This window comes from Ursus americanus, chromosome 16, assembly GCF_024610735.1.
Source record: "Ursus americanus isolate L20-20 chromosome 16, mUrsAme1.1.p, whole genome shotgun sequence".
Taxonomy (NCBI): domain Eukaryota; kingdom Metazoa; phylum Chordata; class Mammalia; order Carnivora; family Ursidae; genus Ursus; species Ursus americanus.
Window position 1 is genome coordinate 63,126,186 of NC_142142.1, and position 18,171 is coordinate 63,144,356.

The window sequence follows — 18,171 nt, forward strand, 5'->3', positions numbered from 1 at the left end:
GCAGAGGCGTAGTCCCTCAGAACACCCTGTCTGCCGCTGTCTCCTCGCTTCCCTGCCTTCGCTGTGCTCCTTCCTCCTCCCATTTCCCAATTCTAGAAGCTTCCGTGTGCTGATGCTTGGCTTCAGGGTGTGGTGACCTCACCGAGAGGCAGTGGTCCTGCAGCAGCTCAGAACAGGCCTGGATGCCACCTTGTGTGGTCGCTGGTCACGGACGTGGTGGGAGGGCTGTGCGTCCTCAGCTGGGTCCGCTAAGGTGCCCCACTGCCTCCCTTCGCGCTGCAGGAGCCCATCTTCTCCTGAACGCGAAATGTTTCGTGCATTTAAAAGTAAACTTGTGTCATTTGTGCAAACATCTGATTTACTCTGTCTTCATCTTTGTGACTTTTTCTCCTGGATATGTTTTGTTGTTCATACTGTGCACCCAGAGGTTTTATTGATAAAGACCATGAATCCTTTGTTTTTAAGATTTTATTTGTTTATTTGACACAGAGACAGTGAGAGAGAGCACCAGCAGGGGGAGGGGCAGCGCGAGGAGCAGACTCCCCCCTGAGCAGGGAGCCTGCTGTGAGACTCGATCCCAGGACCCTGAGATCATGACCTGAGCCGAAGGCAGACGCTTCACCGACTGAGGCACCAAGGTGCCCCCAGGAATGCTTTTCTTGTTTAAAAAGTCAATAGCACCTATGATATGATTTTTTTGATTGGTTACATAACATGCCACAATATTTACAATAGTTCCCTCTGTCTCAGAAAACATTGGCATTATCAGCATCAGTAAAATTTTTGGAACAAAACCACTTGAACTTCCTACTTTTCTTGTATACCTAATTGTCTGATGATCACACTGGGTTCATAGAGGTCACAGTACATAACAACTCCCGGTGTGTGATGACAGCAACGGCAATCTTAGCCAGCATGTATAAAAGTCTTACCGTGCTTACACACTTAATCACCTCATCAGTCCCCTCTACAACCAAAAGAAAAAGGTGCCCTCCCTGTTTTCCAGATAAGCAATCTGAAACACAGAGGGGTTAGGGACTTGGTCACTATGATGCAAGGAGGCTGACCAGGGCAGAACACCCTCCTTTAATGTGACAAGTCTCTCTGCTCAGAACATCAAAGCAGAAAATCACACTGCAGCAGGGGGAAAGCAAAGGCGTGACGAGGAAAGCTGTCAAAAATAAAGCACGTACACAGCTGTCAGAATGGCGGAAATCAACAACACAGGAAAAAACAGGTGTTGGTGAGGACGTGGAGAAAGGGAATGTCTTACCCTGTTGGTGGAAATGCAAGCTGGCGCGGCCACTGTGCAAAACAGTATGGAGAGTCCCCAAGGTGTTAAAAATAGAGCCACCCTATGACCCAGCAAATGCACTACTGGGTATTTGACCCAAAGAATACAAAAACGCTAATTCAAAGGGATACGTGCATCCTGATGTTTACAGCCGCGTTATCTACAATAACCAAGATATGGAAGCAGCCCCAGCATCCGTGGATTGATGAATGGATAAAGAAGAAGCGGTGTATACACACACACACAATGGAATAAAAAAGAATGAAATCTTGCCATTTGCAACAATGTGGATGGAGCTAGAGGGTATTATGCTAAGCAAAATAAGTCAGCCAGAGAAAGATAAATACCATACGATTTCACTCATATGTGGAATTTAAGAAACAAAACAAACATAACAGGGAAAAAAACAGAGAGAAGCAAACCAAGAAACAAGACCCTTAACTACAGAGAACACCCTGCTGGTCACCAGAGGGGAGGTGGGTGGGGGACGGGGGAACAGGTGCTGGGGATGAAGGAGGGCACCTGTCATGATGAACACAGGTGATGTATGGAGGTGCTGAACCGCTATATTGTACACCTGAGAATAATGTTAGTTATATGTATTTTAACTAACTGAAATTAAAATAAAAATTAAAAAAATAATAAAGTATGTGGATCAATGACCTACATATAAGAGCTAAAACCATAAAACTCTTAAAACATAGGCAGAAATCTTCATGACTTTGGGCTTGGCAGTGGGTTTTTAGATCCAACATTGGAAGCACAAGCAACCAAAGAAAAAATAGATAAATTGGACTTCATCAAAATTAGAAACTTTGGGGGCTGCCTAGGTGGCTCAGTCATTAAGCATCTGCCTTCGGCTCAGATCACGACCTCAGGATCCTGGGATCGAGCCCCACATCAGGCTCCCTGCTCAGCGGGAATCCTGCATCTTCCTCTCCCACTCCCCCTGCTTGTGTTCCCTCTCTCACTGTGTCTCTCTGTGTCAAATAAATAAGATCTTTAAAAAAATTAGAAACTTTTGTGCATCAAAGGACATTATCAAGAATGTGAAAAGGCAACCTACCGAGAGGGAGATAAGATTTGCAAATCATATATCTGATAAGAGTTTAACATCCACAATATATGAAGAACTCCTACAACTCAACAATAGAAAGACAACCCGATTTAAAATACAGTCAAAAAGCTTGAGTCGATCTTCCTCTAAAGAAGGTTTACAAATGGACAAGCACATACAAGATGCTCAGCACCGTTCACTGGTCATTAGAGATACACATCAAAACCACAGTGAGATGCCGCTTCATGGTTATAATACAGAAAAGGTTCTAAACACGGGAAATAACAAATGTTGATGAGGTTGTGGAGAAATTGAAATCCTTCTACATTGCTGGCAAGAATGTAAAACAATGCTGTCTCTATAGAAAACCATGTGGTGGTTCCTCAAGAATTTAATCTATTTATAATAGAATTATTATATGGCCAGCAATTCCACTCATAGGTACATGCACAAACTGATGGAAAACAGGGACTCAGGGGCGCCTGGGTGGCTCAGCCATTAAGCGTCTGCCTTCGGCTCAGCGTGTGATCCCAGGGTCCTGGGATCGAGCCCCGCATCGGGCTCCCTCTCGGCAGGAAGCCTGCTTCTCCCTCTCCCACTCCCCCTGCCTGTGTTCCCTCTCTCACTGGCTGTCTCTCTCTCTGTCAATAAATAAATAAAATCAAGAAAAGAAAAGAAGAAAAAAGAAAAGAAAAGAAAAAAAACGAAAACAGGGACTCGAACAGATATTTGTACACCGAGGACCATTGCACAATTGTTCACAATAGCCAAACCATGAAAACCACCCAAGATCTTGACAGTTAAATGGATAAATAAAATGTAATACATTCATATGATGGAATATTATTTGGCCATAAAAAAGGAAGGAAATTCTGATACCTGCTACACCATGAATGAACCTTGGGGATATTTTGCTCAATGAAATAATCCATACAGCAAAGGACAACTCTGATATGAATACACCCATATGTGCAGAATAATCATATTCATAGAGACAGGATGTAGAATTGAGATTACCAAGGGCCGGGAAGATGGGAGGGAAAGAGTTATCGTATAACGGGGATAGAGTTTCTGTTTGGGATAATAAAAAAAGTTCTGGAAATGAGTATTGGTGATGGTCATTCAATATCATGCATGTACTTTATGCAACCAAACTGCACACTTAAAATGGAGAAAATAGTTAATGTCATAGTATGCATATTTTACTACAAAAAAGCATGATTTTCCTTCTTTTGAACTAAGTCACTCACGAGCTCTACCTGCAGACCAGATCACCCCCCCATGAGCTCCAGATCTGAGTTTCCAGCTGAGAATACCTAAACTCCATACCCAAAATTGATGTCAGTGATTAACCACAACCGAGTCCCTGTTTCCCTTGAAAAATTAACTTATTGTTCCTTTTCCCAAAAGCCTCATCTCTGTAATAGCAGCGCTACCGTCCACGAGGTCCATTAATCTTTCATTCTCTCTTCCTCGCTCCTGCCACCACTCAGCTCCTAAGCTTTTGTCTGGTTTTGTCTTCGTCAGTCCTTCCTTCCATCCAGATGGTGAATTGCCTTCCTCTTTCCCATCCCTGCAGCAGGTCTTGGTTCAAGGCCTCATCTTTTGTCAATAACTTGCTCTTGTTCTGTCTGCCTCCCTAGTATCATCCCTAGTACCTGCAACTTCAGAACAACCACCACCATTTGCTTACATCGTGACAAATCCGATAATGCTACTCTCTTCCTTTGAAACAGTCCTTGACACTGTTTAGGATAAAGTCAAGAGCCCCTAGCAAACAAGACTGGCTCTTCACAACCTGAACCCTAACTCCTTTCACAGTCATTCACCTCCCAGCAACACCAACGGCTCGCCCTTCATCATGTCTTCTTTCCTTCCCGCGTGTTCTCTCTCTAATGCCCACCCAGGGGAACGCCTAGTTACCCTCTCAAATCCAGCTAAGATGCCACCTCCTCCATCGATCATTCCTCAGTTCCCATGGGAAGATTAGCTGTTCCCTGTCCTTGGCAGCATTGCATACTACTAGCAATTGTCCCACTGTGCAGGGGGTCCCGTACCCTAACCCTAGAGCATAGGCTTCTATAAGCAGGACGGGGATTTGATCCCATTTGTTCATTTTTCACTGATTATAATTCAGAGGAACAAGGCAAGAAAAGATTTCTTTCTTGCTATCCAGAAGTGACTGTTCAAGGGAGTTACTCAAATTTATTTAAAATATTTGTAATATCTAATGCTCTTTGAATTACTAAAATTAACAGAAATAGAAAATATAATATCTAGAGAATGCCTTTGAACTTTAATTCAATGCAAAGATCATGGAAAACCTCATATACCCATATTACCTGGTCCAAATCTATAAGCATGTATTCTGTAAACATGCGTTGGGCACCTGCTCCAGCCCACATACTGACTAACAGCAGGAGGCTCCCACGTGCGGCTGAACTGCGATGATATGAGTGATGACATCCATGTAAAGAGAGCAAATTTAATTTATTGGTCTGGAAAGTTTACTTTTGCTAAGTCACAGCACCCAATCTCCAGATGATTTAGGAGCTATTTGAATAAGTAAATTTTTCAGCTCCAGCAAATCTGGCGTGTTTCCCGTGATGTAACACCGTCCAAAGCCATGGGACTCTCCCGGGAAACACATAATATAATGACACAGCGGAGAGGCAGTTCTGGACTGGGAGTCGGGACTGACACCAACTGCGGTGACAGAGGGAGAATAAGTGAATTTTGGTTTTAACTTCAGACCTTTGATAAAAGTAAAGAAGTTGGACTCAAATCTGGACTTCGGAGTTCGTTACAGAATGTTTGCTTCATAATTATTTGATTATGTGTGTGTTTTATGCATTTTTTCATGCATTTCAAATTTCTTTAAAAAATCTCTTAAGATGCATGTACAATATGTCCTGAATGATCCTCCCCAAAATTTAAAATTGTGAAGACATGTCTGAGTAGAAATTTGATTCTGGCAAATAAAATGAGTTAAATTTATACAGCAGACAAGGCAACAAAAAAAAATCCCTTGAAAGGCAAATACATGGTGTGCTTCCTGCCAATAAGGACATGAAACTTCCTTGTTGCCGTTAATGAAAAACAACACACACTTCCAACGTTCTGTAGACACTAAAAAGAAAGAAAACACTCAAATGAGTCACCTCTCTCCACATGCAGGTCTGAGAAGCTGTATAAATGCCTCCAGCCTCTGGCAGAGCCCAGCAGACCGGCCGTCGGTCCGAGAAGAACCATCGGGGGACAGCAGCTATGCGGCTGGCCGTGCTGTGCGCTCTGTGTCTGCTGCCCAGCGGGCTGGCCTTGCCGCTGCCCCGGGAGGCAGGGGGCACGAGCGAGCCACAGTGGAAACAGGCTCAGGTACGTCCCTGGCGCGCTCCGCGGGGGGGCTCCCCGTCTCACTAGCAGCATGAGGAAGTGTGTTTTCCAATTTGGGTGGTTTTTCTGGTGATGTATATGTTTTAGTCAAGGGGCTATCAAGAGCAGGCTGACCGGGTGGCCCCGTCAGTGGAGTGACTGACTCTTGGTCTCGGCTCTGGTCGTGATCTCAGGGTCGTGAGATCGAGTCCCGCCCTGGGCTCCGTGGTCAGTGGGGAGTCTGCTGGAGATTCTCTCCCTCTCTTGCTCACACACGTAAGCACTCTGTCTCTCTTTCTTAAAAAACAAACCAAAACGCAGAGCGGCTTTAGAGCCTGCCCACACCGGTTCACACTGCAGCTCCTCCCGCCCTCACCACTCAGGCAGTGTGGGGACGTCCTGACGTTTCTCTAGCTTCAGTATTCTGGCTTGGAGGTTGGAGGCGGTATGGGCACTGCGGGGCACTTACACAGGAGCTGAAACAGGGTTCTGGCTCAATGAATTGAAGCGTTGATGTTATTATTTATTGTGACCTGAGATTCTTTTCATGAAGAGCTGAGTGTTGCCTCTTAAGGTGGGGACTCCTGGTAGCGGAGAGGCTTGACCTCAGAAAACAAGGTAGAGGTTACAGCGGGCCCTGACCAGCCGGTGGGGACGGTGGGCAGGTGTGAACTCCTGACTTCGCCCATGGGGACACGAACGTTCGTGTTTCGCAGCTCACGGGATTCTTCTCCTGAAGGAGGAAGTGAGGACAGCGCTAACTGTTGTGCATGCGACCGTCACAGGCTGTGAAGTGCTTCCCACACCTTCCACCATCGAATCATTAGCGCCATCCCGGGGAAAGAAGGAGCCAAAGTTATGCTGACTCAGACTTGATAATGATAGTGATAGGAGTCAGGGACAAGTTTTTCTGGGTCAAAAGCCATGGTCTTTCCAATATACTTCTTAATAAGCTACCTAATAAGTATAAATAATTAATGTTTGGTAAAATAATGGGTTGTTGACTCCTAACTATTGTTCAAAAATTTAAGCTTTAAGTATAAGTAAAGTCTACTTTTATTTCACATTAATTTTGACTTTCAAAAGTCCAATAATCTGTTAGATTGAACCATATGAAATTACTGATATTTGACTGTTTTTTTTTTTTACCTGCAAAACAGCAATTTCCTAAAGTCCAATCTAATGGGTTCTCCAAAAGGGGTACACTTGCAAGAGCCCTGAGTCCCTTCCCTTCACGTGCAGGTTGATAATAAACCAGAGAGACGCTAGCTGAGTTCCACAGAAGGCAGGAAGTTCGCATCAAGAACGCAAAAGGATCTCTTCCAAAAGAGTGTCTTTGTCAAGCCTGCAGCTCAGAAAAGGATGAATGACTTACTTGTTTTAAAATAATAGATTCATTCCTAATTGTCATGGATGAATAGTGTTTGTTGTGTTGAACGAAACACCATCCCTGGGACCTTGAAGAGAGATCCCAATAGGACTAAGGTCACTGACATAAAGCGCGCATTCCTGAGAGGTTCAGGGACAGGTAACCTTCCCGCCCACCGCTATTAGACCACACGGGTGTGCGCAGGGGTTCGAATCAGTCCAACAAAACCATCGTGCATCCTACAGCCCTCTCCATTGTTCTAATGAAATGGGCTTTGGAAACAGAACCTGAGGTCAAATGCAGGTCCTCTCAGGGTGACCTTGTGCTGGTGATTTGCTTAGTCTGAGCCGGGACTCTTCATATGTAAATGGGAATGACCATGCCGCACCTGCATCCAGGGCGGCCTGAGGTTTGCAGGGGCGCTACGTGTGCGTGAGCTCCTGCCGCTCCGAGGTGCTTGGTTCAAGGTCTCGACAAGGGGCTGCTCCTCTGTCCCTCACTTTTTCCTGTTTCCTGTTAAGGCTGCTGGACGGCCTTCCTCACGTCCACACACTGGGTCCTTTGAGAAAGTCACAAGGATGCAGTGGCACGTGGGGTTCACCTGGGAGACCTGCTGTGTCCTGCAGCCCACAGAACAGGCAGCGAGGGGACTCAGGGCCAGCTCCACTGCTGCACTGGTATGTGCCCGGGGCCCTGCATTCCGCTGTGTGGGCTTTGCTGTCTGCACCTGGAGAACAAAACAATGTCACCGTACCCTCCCCCAGGACTAAAATCTTAAGACCCGTTAACCTCAGCACGGCCCAGACCTCTGGAGACTCAGATGAGGGGGGCGACTTGGACCTCCAGGCAGGGTCTCTGCTGCGGCCCCTGAGGACTCTCTGGGTGCCTTCCCGCTTGGCTGCGACAAGCAAGTCTGTGTTTGTTCTTTTTTTCATTCTGTATCTTTTTTTTAAATATTTTTTTATTATATTATGTTAGTCACCATACAGTACATCCCTGGTTTCTGATGTAAAGCTCGATGATTCATTAGTTGTGTATAACACCCAGTGCACCATGCAATACGTGCCCTCCTTACTACCCATCACCAGCCTATCCCATTCCCCCACCCCCCTCCCCTCTGAAGCCCTCAGTTTGTTTCTCAGAGTCCACAGTCTCTCATGCTTCATTCCCCCTTCTGATTACCCCCCCTTTCTTTATCCCTTTCTTCCCCTACCGATCTTCCTAGCTCTTATGTTCCATAGATGAGAGAAATCATATGATAATTGTCTTTCTCTGCTTGACTTATTTCACTTAGCATTATCTCCTCCAGTGCCGTCCATGTTGCAGCAAATGTTGAGAACTCGTTCTTTCTGATAGCTGAGTAATATTCCATTGTATATATGGACCACAACTTCTTAACCCAGTCATCTGTTGAAGGGCATCTCGGCTCCTTCCACGATTTAGCTATTGTGGACAATGCTGCTATGAACATTGGGGTGCATATGGCCCTTCTCTTCACTACGTCTGTATCTTTGGGGTAAATACCCAGTAGTGCAATGGCTGGGTCATAGGGTAGCTCAATTTTAAACTTTTAAAGGGACCTCCACACTGTTTTCCAGAGTGGCTGTACCAACTTGCATTCCCACCAACAATGTAGGAGGGATCCCCTTTCTCCACATCCTCTCCAGCAATTGTTGTGTCTTGCCTTGTCAATTTTTGCCATTCTAACTGGTGTAAGGTGGTATCTTGGTGTGGTTTTGATTTGAATTTCCCTGATGGCTAATGATTTTGAACATTTTTTCATGTGTCTGTTAGCCATTTGTATGTCTTCATTGGAAAAGTGTCTGTTCATATCTTCTGCCCATTTTATGATTTGTTTATTTGTTTCTCGCATGTTGAGTTTGAGAAGTTCTTTGTAGATCTTGGATACCAGTCTTTTATCTGTAGCATCATTTGCAAATATCTTCTCCCATTCCGTGGGCTGCCTCTTAGTTTTTTTGACTGTTTCCTTGGCTGTGCAGAAGCTTTTTATCTTGATGAAGTCCCACAAGTTCATTTTATCTTTTGTTTCTCTTGCCTTTGGAGATGTGTCATGAAAAAGGATGCTGTGGCCGATGTCAAAGAGCTTGCTGCCTATGTTCTCCTCTAGGATTTTGATGGATTCCTGTCTCACATCGAGGTCTTTCATCATTTGGAGTTTATCTTTGTGAATGGTGTGAGAGAGTGGTCAACTTTCATTCTTTTGCATATAGCTGTCCAATTTTCCCAGCACCATTTATTGAAGAGACTGTCTTTTTTCCACTGGATGTTTTTTCCTGCTTTATCAAAGATTATTTGCCCAAAGAGCCGAGGGTCCATTTCTGGGTTCTCTATTCTGTTCCACTGGTCTATGTGTCTGTTTTTGTGCCAGTACCATGCTGTCTTTGTGATCACAGCTTTGTAGTACAGCTCGAAATCCAGCATTGTGATGCCCCCAGCTTTGTTTTTCCTTTTCAACAGTTCCTTGGCGATTTGGGGCCTTTTCTGGGTCCGTACAAATTCCTCAATCTCATAAAAACCATCTATGAAAAGCCTACAGCAAATATCATTCTCAATGGGGAAAAGCTGGAAGCCTTTCCCTTAAGATCAGGAACTCGACAAGGATGCCCACTCTCGCCACTATTATTCAACATAGTACTAGAAGTCCTTGCAACAGCAATTAGACAACAAAAAGGGATAAAAGGTATCCAAATCGGCAAGGAAGAAGTCAAACTGTCTCTCTTCGCAGATGACATGATACTCTATATGGAAAACCCAAAAGAATCCACTCCCAAACTATTAGAAGTTATAGAGCAATTCAGTAATGTGGCGGGATACAAAATCAATGCTCAGAAATCAGTTGCATTTCTATACACGAATAACGAGACCGAAGAAAGAGAAATTAGGGAATCCATCCCATTTACAATAGCACCAAAAACCATATGTTACCTTGGAATTAACCAGAGACGTAAAGGACCTATATTCTAGAAACTATAAATCACTCTTGAAAGACATTGAGGAAGACACAAAAAGATGGAAAAACATTCCATGCTCATGGATCGGAAGAATTAACATAGTTAAAATGTCCATGCTACCCAGAGCAATCTACACTTTCAATGCTATCCCGATCAAAATACCGAGGACATTTTTCAAAGAACTGGAACAAGTCTGTGTTTCATAAAGTGTGCAGTGGGTTTCTCCTCAAAACATTTACCAGGAGAGGGGCACCTGGGGTCTCCGTTGGTGAAGCGTCTGCCTTCGGCTCAGGTCAATCCCAGGGTCCACTCAGCGGGGAGCCTGCTTATCCCTCTCCCTCTGCTCCTCCCCTGCTTCTGCTCTCTCTTTCTCTCAAATAAATAAATAAAACCTTTTAAAAAAATTCTCTTCTAAAAAAACATTAAATGGGATAAAAGGGAAATGAAGGGGCCCCTTGGCACATGAAATTGATGACGAAGTGCCCTTATCAACATCACATTTTCTCCTCATTAATGCACACGAGTTTCCCTTGGTGGCCACGTAAGTACCTTCAAGCCACGACGTGAGTCCACAGGACCCCGAGCAAAGACGCACGGCCTTCTGCGAGCTAAAGAGAAGACAGGACAGTAACGGAGACGACAGCACAATCCCTGTCTTCCCAACAGGACTACCTCAGAAGGTTTTATCCGTCTGACCCCAAAACGAGGGAGGCCGACAGCTTCGAAGCCAGACTCAAGCTGATGCAGAGATTCTTCCGTCTGCCCGTGACCGGAGTCCTGAACCCCCACACGATCGAAATAATGCAGAAGCCCCGATGCGGCGTCCCGGACGTGGCCGAGTACTCACTCTTCCCAACCCGGCCCAAGTGGGTTTCCAGCGTGGTCACCTACAGGTGCGTTCTCCTGGGCTCGCCCCGGCAAACGCTGCCAAGCCCGCCTCCTAAGGCCACACGCTGTTTTCCCGTTTGCTCCCAGGGTCGTATCGTACACGCCAGACCTGCCGCGTGTCCGAGTGAATCAACTCGTGGCGAAGGCCTTGGCGATGTGGAGCCAGGAGATCCCGCTGTCCTTCAGGAGAGTGTTAGTGGGGACGGCGGATATAATGATCGGCTTTGCAAGAGGAGGTAAGGAAGGTCGCTGCAGGTGGCTCCTGCGTGTCCTCTGCTCAGGACTGACAGTCTTCCCGTCTATGATCGTCATATCTGCTACATGCGTGACGATATGATCTTGATATCTGCTACATGCGTGACATACGTAAGACATAACGACATCTGCGTCACTGCACTGCTTCTAGTTTGTTAATTTAGAGCCACTGTTTGTAGCAGGGGATGGCAAGTGACGGCCCAGGGGCCGAATCTGACCCACCATCTGTTTTTGGGAAGAGATTCCTATCCTTTGTTTTGTTTTGTTTTGTTTTGTTTTGTGGGCAGTTTCAGCTTTCTACGGATAAATGTTTATCAGAACACAGTGATGGTCCTTCATTTATGCATTATCGATGACTGCTTTGGGGCTACCATGGGGGAGTTTAGTATTCCTGACAGATACCACCACGTTCATAAATCCTAAATTACTTATTATCTGGTCCTTTACAGAAAAAGTTTGCCAACCCCGTTTTGTAGCATGAATCCTGATAGATGTACATATGTGAATATAGGAATATTTATGGGTCAGGTTAAAATATGGCTAATTAACATCATCATTAAACCCAGACAAGGGTGACCGTTTCCAAAGGCCCTAAGTGGTCTCCCCGACGGCCTGTTGCCAACACCCTCACTGGAGTAAGAAAGGAGAACCTGAGAGCGTTCAAATTACAGGATTTGAGGAGACAGAACCCACATATGCGGTTGCTATTAATGGCTAGCATTTTATGATGCAAATGTAAAGAAGAGTGTTGTTCTTTCCGGTCTGTTCTAATGTTAAGCTGCCCATGGGTGTGAATTTAGCTGAAATCTGAACTTTGGCCACAATCCTGACACCACCAAGAACATGTCCCCGAGAGCACTGATCAGGGCAGTCCACGTCTGTCGAGAGATGGATCGAATCCGTTGGATTTGAACGGATGCAGCCTGATACTGATTCAAAGTTCAGCATGTCTGCATCGCAAACAAAAGCACGGAATAAGTTCACTGTGACGCGCTGTGCCTGGTTCTCCAAGACAGTGTCCACTCTGCCCGCAAAGACTAAGCCAGGTTCTTAGAAGTTCTAGTTAACGGCGCGAGTATCTTGCCCTCCCTCTCCATCCTGCCACCATTGGGCCAAGCACAGCGATCAGATTTAACCCCTCGATGCCCCTGGAAGTCGGATGTGATGTGCTTAAAGTCCCGTATTCAGTGAGCCCTCGTCTCTGGCGGTGAGCAGCGCGGAGCAGTGGTTTTGTGAAAGAAAACTGGCCTGTGACCAGCACCACGCGGCCGGGCTGATCTCTGAGGCCTCTGTAATCACGTAAAGTACAAGGAGATCGACTCACTCACGTGGCACAACCCCCTTTTTCTTTCAGCTCACGGGGACTACTACCCTTTTGACGGACCGGGAAACACCCTGGCTCATGCCTTTGCACCGGGGCCGGGCCTAGGGGGAGACGCGCACTTCGATGAGGACGAGCGCTGGACGGACGGCAGCAGGAGAGGTATGGTGCCCACTCGCTCTTCGGCTGAACGCAGGGTTTAGAGCTCTGAACGCCCTGTACAGTTGCTGCGGTTAATGGTAATTACTGACCCATCATTAACTGCCAATGCTGTGTAGACAGAGGATGGGGGCAGGATGTGGGCTCAAACCACACTGGGCTCAACCAGCCACTCGGCACGTGCCTTCGGTCAGGTTATCGACTTCTCTGGGCCGGTTTCCGTCTATGAAGTGGGACTATAACCCACCGCCTAGGGTTGTGGCTGGAAGTAAATGATATAGTGTTTTTACAGTGCTTTACACACTGTCGGGATATCTTAGTAATTTCATAAATTAGAGTTCTATTTCCCAAAAGTATTTTTTTTTTATTGGAGGAGAAGGAGGAGCAGAGATTAGGATATTTAAGCCTCGTGCACAATTCTGAGGTCATTCTCTGTTGTTCAAAAGGAAGCCAGCCCATCGTATTCACCGCCTTACAAAGTGGGAGATTACAAACATCCCAGAAAACTATGGAGGAAAGCTCTGGTGTAAACAACACCAAGTGGAGACGATGCTGACAATAAATTAATTAAATAAAGTACCGTGGCTGCTCACTGTCCCTGAGAGGGAGGTCGGCACTAGTGTTGGGTGGTGGGACTTCACCACCACAGCGATGCCCAGGGGTCAACGTCCAGCCTTTGTGAGGTGGTGACACAGGCTCGCTTCCACACCCTGCATGTCTTGCTCGTCTCCCTTCCTTCCCCTCCGGGTGGCCTCACCGAGCGCCCCCGATCTCCTCCCACCGTCAGAGCCCTGGCCACTCCGCCGACTCCCAGGCTCGCGCCGTCCGCCTCGCTGGTGAAGCCCGTCTGTGGGTCTGAGGGAAGATGATTCCGTAGGTCAGAAACCAAACCCAGCGTCGCCAGGGGACCCTGCTTTCCGTCTTGGCTTCCTCAAGGCCGACGTTCTGTCTCCTGACGCTCGAGGTCACTGTCAGTGAATGGCCATTACTCTCCAGATAGTGGGGAACTCTCCGTAGTGTGACAAACCTGCACGGTAGGAGTGATTATTTGCGTTTAACAGACGAGGAACTGAGACTCGGGGAGGTCAGTTCATGCGTCCACAGAGTCCTGCTGGTAAGCAGCAGAGCTGGGTGTCAAGCCTGGGTCCCCAGCACCTCTGAAGCGTTGCTTTCCACTCCAGAAGACTGCTGTCTGGGTGATCACGTAAGGAAAACAGCACGTTTTGCAAACACAGAAGGGGCGAGGAGATGAAAGCACTCCTTTGATGCTCCTTCTCAGCCCTCCGCTCGTGAGGGCCTAGACACAAGTACGTGGCTGCAAAGGCTCTGAAGAGGTGTGTGTTCTTGTAGCTCCCAGTTCTATTCCATGTCGTGTGCGACGTTACTCACAGAGCTGCCCTGGACTTACTGCCTGTCACTCTTGGTTGTAGGAGTTAACTTCCTGATCACTGCAACCCACGAACTTGGCCATTCTTTGGGCCTGGGTCACTCGTCTGATCCCAAGGCCGTGATGTATCCAACCTACAGAGCTGGAGACCCCAGGAATTTCAAACTTGCACCGGACGATATCGAAGGCATCCAGAAACTTTACGGTAATATTTATGATTTCACACTGTCTCCTGTGGGCGGGCGTGCTGGAACAGGAAAGGCTGGGAAATGGGAATCCACTTGGAAAAACACTGGAACTTACATCTAAAAGCCCATTGAGGAGAGAAATTTGAGACCTTAGATCCTCAAAATGTCACCGGGCTATTTTATACGGCAAGGATATTGATTTTACGTCTTCAGTAACACGGTATCATTCGGTGAAATTAGAAAAATGACACGACTGAGGTATTTTTTCCCCAAGCTGCCCCTCACTGTGCTTTCTTGCTCAGTTCAGACACTTTAGAGAGTGTCCCCGGGGGGATGGGCTCAGGAACACAGCCCCTTCCTTCCTAGCTGCCGAAGATCCTGAATGGATGAGCATGAAAGTGCTTCCAAATGACAGGGCGATGTCCTCAGGAGAAGATCATTCCTGGAATAAAAGGGTTTAAATGATCAGTTGAACCTAGAACTTACCATCAGTGGCATTTCCTAAACTGTGTTCCCAGAACACTGAGTAGTCCTACAAGACAATTCCCAGAAAAGGAAGCTGTGGAAAAACCAGGTCAAGAAAGAGTAGCTGTCGTACTGGAGGCCCACGGGATAGTCGGCGCACCCGCCACTCGAGGTAGCCCCATGCCCCCTAGATTATAATCCTCTTTGTGGAATGCTGACTGAGCCCTCACAGAATAGCATTCCAGAGAACATTCTGGAAAATACTACGTAACTGCGCCTTAAAGTTGTGACTCAAATTGCTGCTGTTGCCAAAAAGTTCACGAAACTCTAACAGTTGTCCGTGAAGTTACCACCAACAGAAGACCACGCCTCCCTCACCTACATCCTCGTGGAAGACTCCGTGGCCTGTGTCACTGTCCCAGGACCCGAAGGAAATTAGAAAGGGACCAAAAGGCACTGACTAGATTTCACATGAAGCAGACAGACCAAGGCGTTGAATCCCTAAGTATTAGACAATGAGGTGCCCCGGTCAATGGAAAGAGGTAACTTCTGGACAAATGAAAGCAAGACTTAATTACATAGGTTTTACGTTTAGCGAGTTCATTAATCCAAGAAGTCCTATGAACAGAAAATATACCTTCAAAAGAGTGTGATGAAACTCAAGGATGCTCTTCCCAGAATAATACAAACCAGAGGTGCCGTGCGTCCCGCATTTCACGCACCCAGCACTTCACAGGCCTTCGCTCGCGTACTGTGACAGTCCAGGGAGCCGCCGTCACCCTCACCTCGCACGCGGGTGATGTCGCGTTGACAGAGGCCGCGCGGTGCCTGACCCGAGGTGGTGCGGCTGGTAGACGCAGACAGGGGCTGCAGAGACTTCTGGCCCCGGCCTGCCCTCCATCCAGCACTGCCCCCTTCGCCCCTGGGGGGTGGTCTTCAGAACCTTGTTCCGGGCACGGAAGAGCGGGCTGGGTGGGTGACGGATACTACTGACTGCGACTCGCCTTCTGTTTTCCACGTTTTAGGATGGTTTTACGTGTTCTCTGTCAGATGTTCTTATTTTCTCTCTTAACAGGAGAGAAAAGTACCTCAAGAGCGAATTAGGGACACAGGGAAGAACCCACGTTCGTTTGGTGGGTTCGGTGTGGTTGCTCCCCAGCCAGAGTTAACGCACACGGTCCCTGAGCTCCGCTGAGCGCCCTGCCGGTTCTTCCCTGCGTCGCAGCTGGTTTTCACCTGCCTCGCTCTCCTGGGGAAAGCTCCTTGTGGCACGAGTGTCTCCTTCATCGATGACTTTCCTCGAGCAGCACTTGGTACATGGTAATAAATGTTACATACACAGATAAATAAAGGTTTTACTCCGTGGCAAAAGGATTTCTACCGGGAAGTACTGGTTCTGTGTCAGAGAAGACACGCTGTATGATGAAATCAAAGACCCAACAAACAAACAAACAAAAACCCCACATCATTTCGGGTCTTCAGCTCACCTGCACTGTCCCCGAGCGGGCAAGCAGGGAGCTCTTCACCGGCACAGCCCAAAGGCGCCCCAGTTCCCCTTCTCCTCCTGGCCCAGGCTTTCACTCTGAGTGTCTGGGAAGTCCAGTTCTTCCCACAAAGGGCATGTGAATTCCCAGGAGTTTACATTCCCACAGTCACTTCCGGCTGAGTCCTGCCCTGGACCTGACATCACTGTGTCTCCCCTGACCCGGCCTTCCTGGGTTCCCTTTCCTCGGCCCAGGGCCAACCCAGACGTCAGTCACACCCTCTTCTCTTTAACGTTCCCCGAGCCCGTCCCGCAAGGCTTCCATGACACCGCTGACGCTGCAGAAGCCTTTCTCGGCGGTGGGATTGCATGTTGCACCAGGACGATGAAACTGGACATTACCCCATCTCGCAAATCCTTGCCCTGCCCAGCACCAGGGGTTTCTCACTGGCCGCCCGCCTCCCCCACCCCCAACCTCCTAGCCCCACGTCTACACCTCATTCCTTCTCACTTCTCCCAGAAATTCATTTTCCTGACGTCCACACAGCTCTCTCTGCAGCGAGAGACTCGCTCATGTGTTTCTGTGGGAGAGGCACGCTCGGTAGAAGAAAGAATCCGCGAACTTGAATGTAGGGCAGTGGAAATTATCAAAGCTGGGGGAGAAAAGGAAAAAGGGTCAAGGGAAAGGGAACAGAGCCTAACGTGCCTGTGACACAGCATCAGGCAGACCGTCGTGGGAATTCTGATGAGGAGGGAGGCTCTGACTGTGAAGGGATGGGAGGGTCTCTGGAAAACGTCCGTACCTTCCCCTCCATTTCTCTGTGAACTCAAAACTTCCCTAAAAAAAAGTCTTAATTTTAGAAAAATAACCTTACAGATTAAACATTAAATTACAATCTGGAATTTTTTTAAATCAAAAAGATTGACAAACCTTTAGCTAGACGGACTATGGAAAAAAGAAAGAAGGCTCAAATCACTAAAATCAACTGTGAAAGTGGGCACATTACTGCTGATACTACAGAAATAAAATTTACAAATAAGACAGTAGTGTGAGCAATTATATGCCAACAAATTGGATAACATAGACTCAATGGGCAAATTCCCAGAAACACAAAACCTGCCAAGATTAAATCATAAAGAAATAGAAAATCTAAATAGACCCATAACTAGTAAGGAGACTAAATCAGTAATCAAGAGTCCTCTGACAAAGGAAAGCCAGGACTGAAGGCTTCACCAGTGAATTCCACCAAACACTTAAAGGAGAACTGACACTGATTCTTCTCAAACTTTTCCAAAAAATTGAGCAGGAAGGAGCACTCCCTTACCCATTCTACAGGACTGACATTACCCTCATACCAAAGCTAGACAAAGACACTGCAAGAAAAGAAAACTGCAGACCAATATTTCTTATGAAATTGATGCAGAAATTCTCAACAAAATACTAGCAAACCAAATTCAGCAGCATAGTCAAAGGATTATACACCCTGCAAGTAGGACTTATTCCTGGAATGCAAAGATGTTGCAATGAGCTGAAAATCAATCAGTGTGATGCACCACATCAACAAAAGCAAGGGAAAAACCACATAATCATCTCAACTGACGGAGAAAAGCATTGGGCAAAATTCAAACCCTTTTATGGTAAAAACACTCAGCACACTAGGAATTGAAGGAAACTCCCACAACATTATAAAAATATGAAAGATCCACAATAAACATCATACTCAGTGGTGAAAAGATTTAAATCTTTTCCTCTAAGATCAGGAACAAAACAAGGGTGCCTGCTTTGGCCACTTCTACTGGACATCATACTGGAAGTCCTAAGCAAAGCAATTAGATAGGAAAAACAAAATACATCCAAAATGAAAGGGAAGAAGCAAAATCATCTGTTCACAAGGATAAGCTCTTGTATAGAGAAAACCCTAAAGATCACAGACACACACGCGCACACACACACACACGTG

At 46.7% G+C, this 18,171-nt stretch overlaps 1 protein-coding gene across 1 annotated transcript; it reads left to right on the top strand.

Annotated features, from left to right (window-relative positions):
* Nucleotides 1–5,491: 5,491 nt before the first annotated feature.
* On the top strand, nucleotides 5,492–16,105 carry MMP7 (matrix metallopeptidase 7). Its single transcript, XM_045797511.2, has 6 exons — nucleotides 5,492–5,726; nucleotides 10,731–10,957; nucleotides 11,040–11,188; nucleotides 12,562–12,690; nucleotides 14,118–14,279; nucleotides 15,803–16,105. The coding sequence occupies exons 1-6, from the start codon at nucleotides 5,547–5,549 to the stop codon at nucleotides 15,829–15,831; spliced, it is 876 nt and encodes a 291-aa protein (XP_045653467.2). The 5' UTR covers nucleotides 5,492–5,546; the 3' UTR covers nucleotides 15,832–16,105.
* Nucleotides 16,106–18,171: the final 2,066 nt, after the last annotated feature.

Coding starts and splice junctions, on each gene's coding strand:
- MMP7 (XM_045797511.2), top strand. CDS start 5,547: ATGCCTCCAGCCTCTGGCAGAGCCCAGCAGACCGGCCGTCGGTCCGAG. Junction 5,727..10,730: donor CACAGTGGAAACAGGCTCAG/GTACGTCCCTGG, acceptor TCTTCCCAACAG/GACTACCTCAGAAGGTTTTA. Junction 14,280..15,802: donor AGGCATCCAGAAACTTTACG/GTAATATTTATG, acceptor CTCTCTTAACAG/GAGAGAAAAGTACCTCAAGA.